The 16,653-nt window shown below is 45.5% G+C and overlaps 1 protein-coding gene across 1 annotated transcript in view; it reads left to right on the top strand.

Moving 5' to 3' along the window:
• The window catches only part of SLC7A11 (solute carrier family 7 member 11), a 67,360-nt gene extending 51,086 nt beyond the window's left edge, over positions 1–16,274 (top strand). Inside the window, exons 8-12 of the mRNA XM_009896727.2 lie at positions 837–940; positions 1,758–1,854; positions 6,087–6,236; positions 7,860–8,037; positions 14,941–16,274. Coding sequence (XP_009895029.1) covers positions 837–940; positions 1,758–1,854; positions 6,087–6,236; positions 7,860–8,037; positions 14,941–15,008 — 597 coding nt within the window. The 3' untranslated portion in view covers positions 15,009–16,274. The remainder of the gene's footprint in view (positions 1–836; positions 941–1,757; positions 1,855–6,086; positions 6,237–7,859; positions 8,038–14,940) is intronic.
• The last annotated feature ends 379 nt before the right edge of the window (positions 16,275–16,653 follow it).

The raw sequence follows: 16,653 nt of genomic DNA, 5'->3' as shown, positions 1-16,653 counted from the left end.
CAGACACTGGTGGAGGTGGGAGCTCTCAACTGATTTTTGTCTTTTGGATAGCACGAAGCTGTAATGCTCTGCATTAATGTGCATCCTGAGTGCTTAGGAAGGGAGTTGCTGTGAATGCTGGAGTTCATTTGGGAAGGAGCTGCAAGGCAACCTGGCTTGGAAATACTGCTTTGATTGTTCTTGCTGAATTGTGGTGATGACACTGATTTTTATATTTCTGGTACCTGACTCATAATGAGGAAATAAAAATTTCCATTTACTTTCCAGTAGTGACATTGCCTGTGGCTATTTCAGTGGATGTGGCATTCAAAAAAATGACCAAATTCTGTAGCTGATGGGAGCTTTAGAAACAAAACATTTTGCAGACCTAAAGGAAATTGTACATGTCTCCTGTGGTGCCCCAAACTCCAATTTAGGCTTTTTTCTGGTAGCTTAGTGCAACAAAGTGTGGATGGGTGGACTCCAGTACTGGGGAGCATCAGCTAAGTAAAATGAAGGCTGCAGAAAAAATGATATTAATTATGCAGATGAAACCGTGACCCATGCAGACAGGATCATCTTTTATGGAGTCATAAGGGTCTGAACTGACATAAATCAGGGCCTGCTTCTACCTTGCCTCAGGTGATGATCTTCCACATATAGCCAGGAGTAGGGGTGGGAGACCTCATCTGCCCAAGAGAAGAGGTAATAAATGCACAACACAATGTTCAGTGGAGGATGGAGACAAGGAATCTCAATAAAACTTACCCTAGTTATGAAAAATGGTTGATAGAGTACAACAACTTTCATGTTTCATGAAAAATAAGATCACTGTATGTTTTTCTTTCCTCTAACAGACCTTTGCTGAACGACTCATGGGAAACTTTTCTTTAGCTGTACCAGTGTTTGTTGCCCTCTCCTGCTTTGGATCTATGAATGGTGGCATCTTTGCAGTCTCCAGGTGAGTGTTGCTGCTATTAGCGGGGTTTAAAGGGCATGGAGAGTTACACTGAAGGTAAGGAAGTAAGGGGCAGGTAGAGTAGGATTCATTCCTCGAGCAGGAAATGAAAAATGACTGCAGTGTTTACCAGGTGTGGGGCTCTTGCTCACTTTGGTCCTGCTGAGGTTAGTATCTCATTGTTAAAACCCTTTGGAATGGAATGGAATAGAGAATGGAATGGAACATAATAGAATAGGGTAGGATAGGATAGGGAAGGATAGAATAGGGTAGGATAAGATAGGATAGGGTAGGATAAGATAGGATAGGGTAGGATAAGATAGGATAGGGTAGGATAGGATAGGATAGGGTAGGATAAGATAGGATAGGATAGAATAGGGTAGGATAAGATAGGATAGGATAGAATAGGGTAGGATAGCATAGCATAGCATAGAATAGCATAGCATAGAATAACATAGTATAGAGTAACATAGCATAGAATAGAATAAACCAGGTTGGAAGTGACCTCTTTGAATGGTTTGGAAACTGATCCCTCTGAGCACAGCACTTAATTAATGGCTGCTTTGTTTCATGTGAAGGAGGGAAATTGGAGGGAAAATATGAACTAATTCCAAACACTGATCATAGTGTAAGGTAAGGAGGGGACACCTTCAGAGATGACTTTGATTTCTGTGTACGGGCTTCTCCTGCTAGTCTTTTTGTTCAGAGCACCTCAAAGAAGCCTAAGAAGTGTTGCTGTGCTCTGTGACTTTCATGAGCTGCTTTGCCTAGTCCCAGTAATGAGCACATATAAAGTCTGTCCACATTTATTTCCCACCAGGATGTTCTTCGTCGCATCCCGCGAGGGTCACCTTCCGGAAATTCTCTCCATGATTCATGTCCGCAAGCACACTCCTCTGCCAGCTGTCATTGTTTTGGTAAATCATACAAACAAATGTTCCTGCACAAGAATTCATATTACAGGCTTGCTCTGGAGGATTTGAACAGAATTTGGGCACTGCTTGAGTCTTGTTTATTAATGTGTATGTGGGCTTTTGGGGCAGGGCAGAGGACAGCAAAGACAGGAATGAGATTTGAGAGTTGTTCTCATTCCATCATCTCTTCCTTGCTGTCTTGTTGGTAGCCCTTTGCTGCCTATCACTGCAACCTCATTCATGTCTTCTTGCCCTTTATTTCTAAGGACCAGGCAGGGATGAGCTAGTCCTCCTTCAGAGAAACAAATTCCAGTTAAACAAACACTGGGCCGGTTCCCTTTCAGAGAAACAAATTCCAGTTAAACAAACACACACAAAAAGGGATTCATTTAACTGGAAGTGCAGCTAAACACCAGCATCTGGGAGCACCGTAAAGGCTCATTATATACTACCTTATAGTGAAAAATGCAAACAATTATGCACTAAGATAATGGAAGGGGAGCCCTCAGAAGTGCAGTGTAGCGGTGATTAAAAAATGAGAGGATGTGTGCCTGAGCAACAGTCTGTGAACTGTCTAAGGAAAACCACCAGTATTATAATGGAAATTCTATTACTGGCTTGTAAAATAGCTGCAGAGCTAAATGCTGGCCATGTGCTTGCATTGCAGGCTAATTTGTGTGGTAAAACGTTAGGACAAAATGTCAAAATACCGACCTGAAGCCTCAGCTTGCAGAACACGAGAAGGATTTTCAGTTACCTTGAAGCTTTCATAATCATAGAATCATAGAATCAATAAGGTTGGAAAAGACCTCAGGGATCATCAAGTCCAACCTGTCACCCAACGCCTCGTGACTAAGTAAGCCATAGCACCCAGTGCCACGTTCAATCCCCTCTTGAACACCTCCGGAGATGGTGACTCCACCACCGCCCTGGGCAGCACATTCCAATGGCCAGCAACTCTTTCTGTGAAGAGCTTTCTCCTCACACAGAGCCTAAACTTCCCCTGGCACAGCTTGAGACTGTGTCCTCTTGTTCTGGTGCTGGTTGCCTGGGAGAAGAGACCAATCCCCTCCTGGCTACAACCTCCCTTCAGGTAGTTGTAGAGAGCAATAAGGTCTCCCCTGAGCCTCCTCTTCTCCAGGCTAAGCAACCCCAGCTCCCTCAGCCTCTCCTCATAGGGCTGTGCTCCAGACCTCTCCCCAGCCTTGTTGCCCTTCTCTGGACACATTCAAGAGTCTCAGCATCCTCCTTAAATTGGGGGGCCCAGTACTGGACACAGGACTCAAGGTGTGGCCTAATCAGTGCTGAGTACAGGGGAACAATGACCTCCCTGCTCCTGCTGGCCACACTATTCTTGATGCATGCCAGGATGCCATTGGCTTTCTTGGCCACCTGGGCACACTGCTGGCTGATGTTCAGCTGCTGTCAACCAGTACCCCCAGGTTCCTCTCTGTTTGGCAGCTCTCCAGCCACTCCAACCCCAGCCTGTAGCACTGCATGGGGTTGTTGTGACCAAAGTGCAGCACCTGGCACTTGGACTCGTTGAATGCCATCATGTTGGACTCTGCCCATCTGTCCATATGTGTGCATACAACCACAGGCTTCCAAATATCAGAAGTTAGGCAATGTGATTACAATGAAAAATTCTGGTGGCATTCAGGGGAAGTTTAGGCTGGAGGTGAGGAGAAAGTTCTTCCCAGAGAGAGTTGTTAGCCATTGGAATGTGCTGCCCAGGGAGGTGGTGGAGTCACTGACCCTGGAGGTATTCAAGAGGGGATTGGACGTGGCACTTGGTGCCGTGGTTTAGTCATGAGGTGTTGAGTGACAGGTTGGACTTGAGGATCTTTGAGGTCTCTTCCAACCCTGGTGATTCTGTGACTTTACATAATTATTTTCTTTGCATTTCATTCCTCTGGCCTAAAGCAGTGACACCTTTTGGGTGAGTTGCACTGGCTGTTTCCTCCAGAGTGAAACACACAAAACCTAGTGATAGATAATTCTCTTTTTCCCCTGGAAGGTGTTTTCTGCCATTGCATCTGATCCTGTTACATGAGTGCATTGATTTCCTTTGAAAAAGTCAGAAAGAAGGCTTTCCTTCAAAGACTGTCATTTTTTCCCCCCTTACCTTATTGCAACTAGAGCAGCTGCAGGATAAATTCTTTGTCGATAAGTCTGTGTTTTAGCATTTCCCTATCTGATTTCTCCTCCAAAGGTCTGCAGAGTGTAAGAAATGAAAGAGCTCTTGAGGAGAAAGTGAGAAAATGAACATGGGCAGTGTCGGAGACTTCTTAAATATAAAAGCAATTTTAGGAATTAAAAAACTGTGTTTATGCCTCTGTGTGTCTGTCCTGGTAGCTGATATGTGCTTATGTAACAGCTTCAAGAAACTATGCAATTTGATTGTAACCCTACTTGGTTTAGTTTTCTTGATAGCTCTCCTTCACTGTTCATGCCCTTTCTTGCATTGCCATCATTAGAACTGCAATTTTAAACTTATAGAATAGAAATTAGAATAGAATAGAATAGACCAGACCAGAGCAGGCTGGAAGAGACCTTTGAGATCATCGAGTCCAACCCATCATCCAACACTATCTAATCAACTCAACCATGGCACCAAGTACCCCATCCAGTCTCTTCCTAAATACCTCCAGTGATGGTGACTCCACCACCTCCCTGGGCAGCCCATTCCAATGGCCAATCTCTCTTTCTGTGAAGAATTTCTTCTAACATCCAGTCTAAACCTCCCCTGGCACAGCTTGAAACTGTGTCCTCTTGTTCTGGTGCTGGTTGCCTGGGAGAAGAGAGTAGCCCCTGCCTGGCTACAACCTCCCTTCAGGTAGTTGTAGAGAGCAATAAGGTCTCCCCTGAGCTTCCTCTTCTCCAGGCTAAGCAACCCCAGCTCCCTCAGCCTCTCCTCATAGGGCTGTGCTCCAAACCCCTCCCCAGCTTTTTGCCCTTCTCTGGACACCTTCCAGCAACTCAACATCTTTCCTAGGGGCTGAGTCTATATAGCAGAAATCTTGCCCACTATAATTCACTGATAAAACTTCCCTTGACCTTTACAGAGAAGAAGTTTGCTTAATATCTGTGAGTAAAGAGCCATGCACTTTGTAAGTCATTAGAGGTTGGAAGCCAGAGACCCATATTTGAAATATTGATCCTCCTGGTTCAAATCCATGCTGCCTTCACTGCTTTAAAAACAAACAAAACAAAATAAAAAGGAGGGGGAGAGGAGGGGGCTGTGGGCCTAGATAACTAACACAAGTTAGTTTTCATTAGCCAAACATTTGGCTTGGGGTTTTACCTCATCTGCAGTTCATTTGACCTGTTGCCTCCTTGTAAACCTAGAGGGGCTGTTGCTGCCAGGATCTTCCCTTGCTCTGAACAATAAGGACTGTGGTTAAGCTGACTCATTCCTTCATCCCCATCTGCAAGGACTGTGTCTCTGCCAGCACAGGGTGTCTCAGGCAGATTTGATCCAAGCAACAGATATGCTGCTTTTGTCCAGAGACTAGCCTGAAACAGATCCCTGTAGCCTATGCTAATTATCTGACCCAAGGTGCAACGCTCTAGTTTCTGTGTAAGCCTTTACCTGCCTCACAGAAGCCTTGTAGCTCAGAGCAGCTTTTTAATGAGGGAATGTATTTATTCTAGTGTCCCTTCTCCTCCTTACTGTTCAGCAGCCACCTGAGTGACAGCTACATGCTTCTCTCTGCTAAGAAAGGTTTGCATTTCCGATGTGTGATAAGTCTACAACCTGCAAGGCTGAAGGACAAACTGCAGATACAAGCTGATATCAACCTGGTGTGCCCAGCTGGCATCCCATGGTGTGTAGCTACTTCTGACCATGCCCTCTTTGCTGTGGCCTCCTGGTGCAGCCTGGGGGACTAGAAGTCTTTTTTGCTTCCACTACACACCTAGAAACCTCCACTTTTGTGTGATCAGATGTGACCAAAATTTAACTGCTCTTATCATTTGCCTCAGCAGTGAGTGAGGACAACTGCAGTAGGCTAACCTATTTGTCCTATATTGATTGAATTTGGTCTCAGGGGACAGCTAGGTATCAGTCACACACCTGAGTGCATGCCAAAGGCAGACCTGAAGTCTGTGGCCCCCAGATGTTTCTGTGAAAGGCTGTGCTGCCTGTTTCTGGTGGGGGAGAGAAGGCATTGCTGCTGTAAAATAATAGAGATCAATCCACTAAACCCCTCTTATGCTCTGAATTTCTTTTGCAGCATCCTCTCACAATGATAATGTTATTCACTGGGGATCTCTACAGCCTCCTGAATTTCCTCAGTTTTGCCAGGTGGCTTTTTATTGGACTGGTGGTTGCTGGGTTGATTTATCTCAGATATAAACGTCCTGATATGCCTCGTCCTTTCAAGGTAACCTCTGCTCTCTCTTGTTTTGCATGAATCCTTCTCCCTTCTATCTCTCATGTAGCCAGACAGTAAAAATGAGCATTTTCTTATGCTAGCCTCCTTGGGGTTTTTGTTTGAGGAAACCAGGGTAAATAGAGAATGGTCTTTTGCACTGAAGGATCTCCCTGTGTTTTCCTGCATCCTTCCCTGGCTGGGTTTCCTCCTGAAAGAGAATTCCTGCCTATTCCCTGGGGCTTGGGGGGCAGCCACTGAAGCTGCCATGCCAAAGTGAAGGTGTTTGCTCAGTTTTGCCTGTCAGCTTGAGGTAGCATGATGCAAATTGGGTGTAAATACCTCTAGTCCTGTGTAGGCAAACTGCAGATACTGGGGTTTGTGTGCCAACTTGATTTTTGGCCAGCCCTCTATTTAATAACTCCTTTGATAAAGGCCTGAACAATTTTGCCACCAGGATTTGTGTCAAGCATTAATATTAAACATTAATTTCAGTGCCTCTCTTGTATGGAATGTGCCAATTTAGTGTCCAAATAAGTTACTGCTATTACTGTGCCTGGCTCATCGAACAGCAGCTGTTTTGGCCTTGGCTCTACCATTCTTATTGCTTGCTGTAAGTAATATCTTACAGAGGAAGTTGTCCCATTGTGTATCCAGAAAGATAATGTCCATCATGAAAGAAATGGAGGATTCAATCCCTGTTTATGTATTGCCAAGCAGCCTATTTTGTGGAAAAACCTAAGAATGTGCTGTGGGTGTATCTGTAAGCAAGAAGGTCAACAGCACAACCTATTTTTGCTTTGATTAAAGAAAGAAGGAAGGAGAAGAATTCTTTGACAGCGCACAAAAGAGGAGCAGTAATGCTTCAAGGCATGAAAGGAAGAGCATAATCTCCAAGGAATTCTCCATTGCACTGAGCAGCTCACAAGCCATGCCTGCAGGCATTTCCTTCAGAGAGATGCTAACGTGGGGATTGTGGTGGTGTGGGGGTCAAAATGTGAGAGAATTAATTTGGTTTTGTTGTTGGGTTTTTAATTGTCCTTTCAACAGTGTCACTGATAATGCTATCAGCCACAGAGGCAAGAAAGTGCTTTTTTTTCCAGGAGCTATCAGCTACATAACCCTATCAAATATCTTTATCACTAGTCAAATTGCTGCTTAATTTGCTCCCTTCCTGCTAGATTTTGATTTTTACCTTAGGAGGAAAATCAATAGGTTCTTAATAGTTTTAAAAGGTGACTTGAGCTCCTGGTTGTGTTTTAAAATGTTTTCTAATAGGTAATTATCAAAGAGGAAATCTTTACTGCGGGGAGAGCTGCTTGCTTATTTACTTGGGGATTAGAGGAAAGACTCCTCACAATGTAGCTTATTTACAGCCCTTATATTTCAAAGGATGTAAAGCACCATAGTGTTTTAGTGTGTAATTAAAAGAGTTCTGTGGAGCTCACCACGCAGCACTCTACAGTTTCTGTAGTCACTGACATTTGGTGTGTGTTCTGGATGCACATATTTCCCCAGCACTCTCCTGTGCTGCTGGGCTTTGCCCAATTTGCATTTCATGGAACATTCCATGTCATAAGCCCTCAACAGTCAGGTCAAAGTGAAGTAATAGCTCTTTGTGTGGTTATATTTCAGGTGCCTCTTTTTATCCCAGCATTGTTTTCCTTCACCTGCCTCTTCATGGTTGCACTGTCACTTTACTCTGATCCAGTGAATACAGGGATTGGATTTGCAATAACTTTGACTGGAGTTCCTGCTTACTACCTCTTTATTGTATGGGACAAGAAGCCAAAGTGGTTTAGAAAGCTCCTAGGTAAGTTCTCGTGGGACTCCTCTACTTTATGCTGACTCTGGGAATTTCTCAGGACTCCCCATCCCGTGAAATCCTTCCAGCTGATCCTTTCAACTGCTCTGAGCTGGGAGTGACAATGCAAGTATCTTCTCAGTGCATGCCACAGCATTGGTGTGCAGGTTACAATCAACTCCGCTACCTAACGAGAGATGTGTACAGCAAGCCTGCTCTTCAGCCAGTGATTGACTTTATTGACAGGATTCTCCTGCTCCCTTTCTTCCCCTACAAACATCTGCTTTGTTTTAAATCACCCATATCCCTCCCCTGGCTGTTGCCCTACATCAACAGAGACAGCATTACACTTCCAGAATTAGTTTAGAGCATAAACATAGAATTGTTAGGGTTGGAAGGGATCTTAAGGATCATCCAGTTCCAACCCCCCTGCCAGGGACCCCTCACACTGCATCAGGTTGCTCAGAGCCACATCCAACTTGGCCTTAAAAACCTCCAGGGATGAGGCTTCCATCACCTCCCTGGGCAACCTGTTCCAGTGTCTCACCACCCTCATGGTGAGGAACTTCTTCCTAACATCCAATCTGAATCTAGCCATTTCTAGTTTTGTTCCATTCCCCCCAGTCCCATAATTACCTGGCACCCTGAAAAGTCCCTCTCCAGCTTTCTTGTAGTCCACTTCAGATACTGGAAGTCCACAGTTAGATCTCCTTGGAGCCTTCTCTTTTCCAGGCTGAACAGCTCCAACTCTCTTGGTCTGTCCTTATAGCAGAGGTGCTCCAGCCCTCTAACATCACAGTTGTGAAGACAGGAAGGGCTTGCAGCTCCCATCTTAGACATCACACTTGTGATGACAAGATGAGCTTGGTGCTCCCATGTGTCTGTGGACCACAGAGGAGTGTTTGGAATGGGACAGGCTGAGCAAGGCTTGGCATCCTGGACTGTATCGGGAACAGTGTGGCCAGTGGGAGCAGGGAGGTCATTCTGCCCTGTACTCAGCACTGGTTAGGCCACACCTTGAGTCCTGTGTCCACATCTGGGCCCCTCAGTTTAGGAAAGATGTTGAGTTGCTGGAAGGTGTCCAGAGAAGGACAACAAAGCTGGGGAGGGGTTTGGAGCACAGCCCTGTGAGGAGAGGCTGAGGGAGCTGGGGTTGCTTAGCCTGCAGAAGAGGAGCCTCAGGGCAGACCTTCTTGCTCTCTACAACTACCTGATGGGAGGTTGTAGCCAGGTGGGGGTTGGTCTCTTCTCCCAGGCAAGCAGCACCAGAAGAAGAGGACACAGTCTCAAGCTACACCAGGGGAGGTTTTAGGCTGGATGTTAGGAAGAAGTTCCTCATAGAAAGAGTGATTGGCCATTGGAATGTGCTGCCCAGGGAGGTGGTGGAATAACCATCACTGGAGGTGTTTAGGAAGAGACTGGATGCGGCACTTGGTGCCATGGTTTAGTTGATTAGATGGTGTTGGATGATAGGTTGGACTCGGTGATCTCAAAGGTCTCTTCCAACCTGGTTAATTCAATTCTATTCTATTTTATTCTATTCTATTCTATTCCATTCCTATGGCTCCCCACTGTGTAGTAAGATACACTGTGCCTGATACATCTCTATGAAAATTGTTTCTCTGCTTCATGGAAAACAGCTTCTGTGTGACTTAGCTGTGGCATTTCACACCTGAAATTCACTAAAAATAATTTGTATGCCATTTCTGAAGCTTTTCTAAAGCATTTATTGCAATTCAAAATGTGTTGGTGAAGGGTTGTTTGGAGTATTTTTGGACAGGAATCAGTGTCATTTATTACAGCTCCCCAGTTTGTCTTTTGAGTTACTCAGCGTGATAGGTGTCCAGAGAGAGGCAACTTTCAAGCCATGAAACAAAAGCACAGACAAAACATTTGAGGGATGCAGGAGAGTTTATTAAGCACTGTGGAAAGAAAAGGCTTTTCTTTTGCAAAAGGAAAACTCAGCCCATGAAAAGTTTCCAAGCAAAAATCATTCATTTGCAGAGGTGCTGAATAAAAAATGCCTCTTGTCTTTTGTGCTTCATTTGGAAGGGGTGATTTCAAATGAGCTGCCCACAGTAATACCATGGGAGTTTTGTGTGTGTGCTATCACACTATAGACCTTACCTGGGTAATTTTCTTTATATTAATATGGAGGAGAGGAGAGGAAAGGAGAGGGGAGGGGAGAGGAAAGGAGAGGATGAACCAGGTTGGAAAAGACCTTTAAGGATCATCAAGTCCAACCTATCACCCAACACCATCTAATCAACTAAACCATGTCCCATGACAGGACAAGGGGCACTGGGTACAAGCTGGAGCAGAGGAGCTGCCACTGCAAGAGAAGAAAAACTTTTTCACTGTGAGGGTCACAGAGCCCTGGAGCAGGCTGCCCACAGAGGTTGTGGAGTCTCCTTCTCTGGAGACATTCAAAACCTGCCTGGATGTGTCCCTGTGTGAGCTGCCCTGGGTGCCCCTGCTCTGGCAGGGTGGGGGGTTGGACTGGATGATCTCCAGAGGTCTCTTCCAAGCCCTAGCATTCTGTGATTCTGTGATCCTATCTGTTGTAGGATCTGTGACTCTCCCTCTCAATTCCTGCTGGGAAATCCACAGACAATAGGAGAGAAAGGATTTACAGAGCACATTATTATTATTCTTGTTGCTGTTGTTAATTTTAAATGGAGATGGATTTTATATCCACAAAGTTATAAACTACTTAGAGTGTCCTGCTCCAGTGCAAATGAAAACAGGCAAATGCAAAAGGACATTCTGTGAAACAGCTGGGGGGGTGTTGTCTATTTATTATTTCTCAGCCTTGACATTTAGGGGACCAGGAAAAATTTCCCTCATCGAGCCCAGGAGATTTTTTGGTACTTTAAGTGAAGCCTCAGAGGTTTTGAAATTCAGTTACTTGAATCTCTGGCCACAGGATGCCAGTGTTGAACTGTGTTACTTGGGTGAGGGGGAAAAAAAAATCATCTCTTTAAGGTAGACTGGTTAGATGGGAAGCTTTATTCTGCCAGCTGCAACAGGGAAGGTGAATCTTCCAGCTTTTCAGATGAGACAAAATTCTCCTTCTCAAAAGAAGGTCTGGTGCCTGTGTAATATCTATGGGTGGACAGAGTGTGCTGGCTCAGAGGACAGCAGTGGTTGCCAGTCCGGGGACGAGACTGCTTGTGTGCTTGCAATTATTATTCCCAAAATAACAACAGCAAGGAAGGAAAACTGATGCTGACAGTTTGGAGGTGGAGCAGAGCAGAGATTTACTTGTTAAATAAATAGGGTTTTTTTTTCTTCCCTTTCTTCACAGTAGAAGCAATAAACCTTCTGTGTGGAGTCTGGCATCGTTTTGTGAGTGTTAGGGGAGCTCTACTGCATAGCCCCAGAGCATTTTTCAAAGGTACTGAATGAGGACAAATTCACTTAAGGTACCTCCATGAGATATAGTAAAGAGAAGCCACTGGGCAGCTGCAAGCTTGCTATTCTGACCTTGAAACAGTATGCATTAAGTGTACACAGGCATGAAAGAGTCACTCCAGACATGAGGTAAAGGAGGAGAGGAAAAGATGAGATTGTTATTTAAGAGGCAGATTTTTGCCAGGGCAACTTTCTGTGGGAAGAGAACTGATTTTTCTAGACAAAGCAGAATGTTTGATCCAATCTACTTACACTTCAACAAAGCATTTCATGTAGTCCCCCAGCAGGAGTGGGAGCCTGTTAGTGTGAGCACAGCACTGTGCTAACAAGGTTATTCCCTGGCTGCTTCAGCTGCACGGCTCAGCGCATCAGCAGGGTGGTGCAGGGCTCTCTACCCATTTGCAAAATCACCTCGTTGGGGAAGTGGACTTGTTTAGCTACCCAGCATGCTTTGGAGATGAGAGATGACTGCTGCTCAGAAACCCCATGTGGGATGCAGGCTGCTTTAGTAAAGGACAGCACTGGTGCAGACACAGCCCACAGAATCAGAGAATGGTTTAGGTTGCAAGTGACCTTTAAAGGTTGTTGAGTACTGTGTCCAGTTCTGGGCCCCTCAGTTTAAGAAGGACATTGAGACACTTGAATGTGTCCAGAGAAGGGCAACAAGGCTGGGGAGAGGCCTTGAGCACAGCCCTATGAGGAGAGGCTGAGGGAGCTGGGGTTGCTTAGCCTGGAGAAGAGGAGGCTCAGAGGAGACCTTATTGCTGTCTAAAACTACCTGAAGGGAGGTTGTAGCCAGGAGGGGATTGGTCTCTTCTCCCAGGCAACCAGCACCAGAACAAGAGGACACAGTCTCAGGCTGTACCAGGGCAAGTTTAGGCTGGAAGTGAGGAGAAAGTTCTTCACAGAGAGAGCTGTTAGCCATTAGAATGTGCTGCCCAGGGAGGTGGTGGAGGCACCATCCCTGGAGGTGTTGAAGAGGGGATTGGACGTAGCACTTGGTACCATGGTTTAGTAGTCATGTGGTGTTGGGTGACAGGTTGGACTTGATGATCTCTGAGGTCTCTTTCAAACTCTGTGATTCTATGATCATCTAGTTCAATCCTCCTGCAGTCAGCAGGGATATCTTCAACACAATCAGGTTGCTCAGATCCCCATCCAACCTGACCTGGAATGTTTCCAAGAGTGGTTCTTCTACCACCTACCTGGGCAAACAGTTCCAGCATTTCACCACCATCATTGGGAAAAAATTTCTTCCTTATATCTCCTCTAAATCTCCTTTGTCCTGTTGCAAGAGGTCCTGCTGAAAAACGTGTCCTCATCTTTCTTGTAGGCTTCCTTTAGCATTGAAAGGCTGCAATAAGGTTTCCTTGGAGCCTTCTCTTTTCCAGACTGAACAACCCTAACTCTTTCAGACTGGCCTCATAAGGGAGGTTCCATCCCTCTGACCCTTTCTGCAGCCTCCTCTGGATCCACTCCAACAGATTTCTTTTTAGGGTGTCAGGTAGTGGTAGGACTGGGGGGAATGGAGCAAAACTAGAAATGGGTAGATTCAGATTGGATGTTAGGAAGAAGTTCTTCACCATGGGGGTAGTGAGACATGGGAACAGGTTTCCCTGGGAGGTGGTGGAAACCTCATCCCTGGAGGTTTTTAAGGCCAGGCTGGATTGGGCTCTAAGCAACCTGCATTAGTATGAGGTGTCCCTGCCCATGACAGGGGGTTTGGAACTGGATGATCCTTGAAGTCCCTTCCAACCCTAACAGTTCTATGATTCTATGATTTTATGAGTTCATGTCTTGTGCTCACTCCAGAGCTGGATACTGCAGTTGGGATCTCACCACAGCAGAGTTGAACCCCACATGAGATTAGACTGGAAATTGGGAATAGGTTTTGTAAGAATCAAGGGAGGGATGTTGAGGAGCCAGAATGAGTAGCAGGATAAAAGATCCAGCCTGAAAATGAGTATATTTCTGAAAGGAATTGCAGGATGGAGCAAAACCCTTGAATGGATTACTCAAGAAATCCTCTCCAAGGCTGAACATCTTTCTTCTGTGCATTTTGACTGCCTTTGGTGGCATTTACATTGTCCATTCTCCAACAGCCCCCCATATGTCTAATTGCTCCTCCATGGCTGCACCTCAACACAGAGCAAAACTACTGCAAGAACACGGAAGAGTGGCAGCCCCTGGCTCCTGCCACAGTGAGAGCGAGGTCTCGGACAGGATCTTGAAATCACAGACAGCTCTCAAGGTGCCCAGGCTGTCCCCCTGCTGCCATGCCCCTTTCCAAGAGCTGTTGCACCATAGCTCAGCTTGACAGAAATTCTATTTCTTCTTCCTTTGCACATCCTCAAACCTAGAAGGGGTGGGACAGCAGGGGTAAAGCCCTGCTGGCTTCTTGCTGCTGGCTTTCATCCTGCCCTTCACCCTGACAATGCTCAGCCTGGCTCTGAAGTCCCTGCTGAGGGTAGGGGAGGGAGGTGGGAGGAAAATGCAGTCCCTGTGGACTGTCAGCCTCTCTGACCCCATCAGTATATAGTCTAAGGGCAGCCTGGCTTTGCACTGAGCTGGTGACCTCCAGAGAGAAGAGCAAATGATGGTAGAGTCTGCCTTAGACAGGAGAGCAGGGAAGTTGTTTCGGTTCATCTCTTCTGTGAGTTGCAGTGTTTTACCCTCCTGGCTTTACACTGGTGTAAATGCTGACATGTTGTGCTAGACAAGGCAAATCAGAACTTTATCTTACAACAACTCCTGCTTCTTTAAAGGGGGTTACTAAACAAAAAACAGTGATAAGCTAAAGGAATGGTGAGAGAATGCCCTTTTGCTGTTCTGTACATAAATTAACTGTGCCATTCAGCAATCACTAACCTAAAACCCACCCAAAACACTTTTCCCTTTCCCCCCTCTTTCCCCCCTCTTTCCCCCCTCTTTCCCCCCTCTTTCCCCCCTCTTTCCCCCCTCTTTCCCCCCTCTTTCCCCCCTCTTTCCCCCCTCTTTCCCCCCTCTTTCCCCCCTCTTTCCCCCCTCTTTCCCCCCTCTTTTCCCCCTCTTTTCCCCCCTCTTTCCCCCCCTCTTTCCCCCCGGCACAGATGAATTAACTTGTTTTAACTCCTCCAAGCTTTTACTGCAGCAATGTAATTTTGTTTAAAACTAAGCAGTCATGCAGAACAGCCATTCTTTAAGGTAGCCTTTAAATGCATGCAGAGCTTTATGGAACAAGTTTATACCTCCACACCCTTCCATTATTATTGTGCATGAATGGCCTTGGATCAGAGGCTAAGAAAGCATAGCTTAAAAAGACCCAACAAGCACAAAACAGCAGCACACACACCACCCCCAGACTGAACCAGGCATTTAAGTCATGTATGCATCTGGCCCATATGGCTGCTGCGAGCTGTGCAGAAGGCTCTACAAGAGCTAAGGTAATTTCCCTGTCTCTTTCTGCCTTCTCCTTTCCCCCAGCTCCTTATTTCCCATGTGTATGTTCTGTCTTTGCAGACAGGGTAACTCTAACACTGCAAATCCTCTTGGAAGTTGTCCCATCAGAGGAAGACCAGAAATCATGATCTTCACGTGCAGCTTTTGGCTTGGTGTCTCATTTCAACCTGAGGAAGAGGGTGGGAAGATTCCTTTCCCCTCCCCGATGTTCTACCAACTGGAGGAACAAGTCACAGCTGAGATGGATACTGAGCAAGTCAAGCTACCAGAACTGTATTTTATGATGTTGCAAACTTTTTGTTCATGTAGTTGGTTCGTGTGTAGAAAGCGAGACTTTGTGCTGTGAGGGAACTTCTCTCTCCACTCTTTCTTTTGTTACAGTGTCACACTTTTTAACAAACCATAGCTTCCTCAGACTTGGAGTGTGGTTGCCTTGCAACTGAAAATAGGCTTCAGCAATGTGTAAGTAGCAGTCAGGTGTACTGGGAAGAATGTACCCTGCTTGCTGTCCCTGAAGAGCCCAACTCTCGCCAGGGAAAGGGCGAGATAAAGCTCTGCTGAGTTTCAGTTACTGATGCTCTTCCTGTCACACTCCCTTTGGCAGCTCAGTTTGACTTCTCTTGGCTCGCTGGGAGCACCAGCAGGCCGAGACAGAAGCCCAGCTGTTTCCACCACACCTTCATGGTGACAAGTTCAAAGTGCCTTCACTCCAGAGTTGTTATACTGAAGCTGAAGGGAGCACCTTCAGAGAATTAATCTCTCTACCAGTGGGGCAGGAAGATATTTTAGCCCACGGTCAATAATTTCAGAGACATTTAAGTTTCTACCAGTCTGGAACTGATGACTTGTTTTACCAATGTTTCTCTGTGTACATATGTAGAGGAAATACAGCAACTGAGTGATCACCTTCAGATGAGTCAAACCATTTGAATGTGACCTCTGTTGCTGAGTATTTTCTCTCTGGAGGCATAGGGACCTGCAGTTTTCAGTCAGGCCAACCTGATTTTAAAGTTTCCTGTCCTTGTTGGTGGGCAGAAGTGAATGATAGTCACTGGTGGGAATACTATATAGACAGGGCAATAAATGCAGTAGCTTTTTATGGATAAGATATAAGGCAAGCTACAACAGATTTGTTGATTTGAGTAGGATATGCACCTAATCTGAGGGCTTTTCATCCAAGCACGCTCCAATTAACTGGGCTTTGAGATGCCATGGAACAGGTGCTGTGCCAATGCCTTCTTCCCGCTTCTCTCTCAGCAGAAGCAGAGAAAGGCCATCAAAACTAATAAAAACAAACTCATTTCATCTTCAGGATGCTGTTTGAGCTGAGATTTGGCTCAAGCAGGAGCTGAAGTTTTACCCTTTTTACAGGTAGCTGTAGAGAATGAATGTTTTTAACGCTTAGAAACGGAGTTTTCTATTGTTAGTCGAAGACTACTCAACCTTAAGATTAAGGTTTGTTTGGTTTTTTATCACTCTGTTAAGAACATAATGCTTCAATATTGAATGCACTACCTTGTTTTTGAGCTGTTTTGTGTGTTTCATGAAAGCTTTCATGGAACTGAGTAATGTTGAACTTCCTGAACCGGGAGGAAAGCACAACTAGTAGCCAGACCACTACAGTAAAGGGAGACTGTCTTGTGTATGTGTTGTATATATCCAGACTAGAGAGCACCCTTGGGAGGGTGCCCTGGAAAATGTCCTCCATTTGTACTTGGTTTTCTTTCTCATATTTCTGTGGTGGCATTTCACAGAAGCAGGGGAAAGAGAGTG

The sequence above is a fragment of the Dryobates pubescens genome, chromosome 24 (assembly GCF_014839835.1).
Source record: "Dryobates pubescens isolate bDryPub1 chromosome 24, bDryPub1.pri, whole genome shotgun sequence".
Taxonomy (NCBI): Eukaryota; Metazoa; Chordata; class Aves; order Piciformes; family Picidae; genus Dryobates; species Dryobates pubescens.
Note: the sequence above shows the minus strand (reverse complement) of the source record. Positions and strands in the feature narration are given on the sequence as shown.